General features: G+C 45.7%; 1 protein-coding gene across 1 annotated transcript in view; it reads left to right on the top strand.

Moving 5' to 3' along the window:
* The window catches only part of LOC143301568 (putative cytochrome P450 49a1), a 12,011-nt gene extending 11,627 nt beyond the window's left edge, over positions 1-384 (top strand). Inside the window, exon 7 of the mRNA XM_076615947.1 lies at positions 271-384. Within this exon, the coding sequence (XP_076472062.1) occupies positions 271-384 (114 nt within the window). The remainder of the gene's footprint in view (positions 1-270) is intronic.
* Positions 385-657: the final 273 nt, after the last annotated feature.

Raw genomic sequence — 657 nt, 5'->3', positions numbered from 1 at the left:
CATTGATTCAACCTGTAATCATCATTGATTCTTTCCCCACACACCTTGCTGATTAGCCGCTTTTATCCTCATTGATTCAACCTGTAATCATCATTGATTCATTCCCCACACACCTTGCTGCTTAGCCGCTTTTATCCTCATTGATTCAACCTGTAATCATCATTGATTCTTTCCCCACACACCTTGCTGCTTAGCCGCTTTCATCCTTATTGATTCAACCTGTAATCATCACTGATTCTTTCCCCACACACCTTGCTGCTTCTGTCCCAGATCCTCCAGAGGTATCGAGTCACCTACAACGGAGGTGATCTGCCCATCAAGATGCAGATAGTCAACACGCCAGACGAACCCCTGAGCTTCCGTTTTCATGACCGATCTGCCTAAACCTCCCTCTGTGGGGCTGTTTCCCCTCTGAGCAGCAGCAGCAGCATCAGCAGCAGTAGAAGCAGTAGAAGGAGCAGTAGAAGCGGTCGTTGTTAGTTTGTTGTTGCACAAGAAGACTTAAGGAGAGAAAAGCTGAATTGGATGGAACTTGAATTAGTAGTTTTTGGTGGTTACCGAACTCTACATTAACTTGGTTGTATTTTAGAAGTGGTGTGTGTGTGTGTGTGTGTGTGTGTGTGTGTGTGTGTGTGTGTGTGTGTGTGTGTGTGTGTG

The sequence above is a fragment of the Babylonia areolata genome, chromosome 27, assembly GCF_041734735.1.
Source record: "Babylonia areolata isolate BAREFJ2019XMU chromosome 27, ASM4173473v1, whole genome shotgun sequence".
In the NCBI taxonomy this organism is placed as follows: Eukaryota; Metazoa; Mollusca; class Gastropoda; order Neogastropoda; family Buccinidae; genus Babylonia; species Babylonia areolata.
The sequence above is the reverse complement of the archived record's forward strand: the minus strand, read 5'-3'. Positions and strand labels throughout refer to the sequence as shown.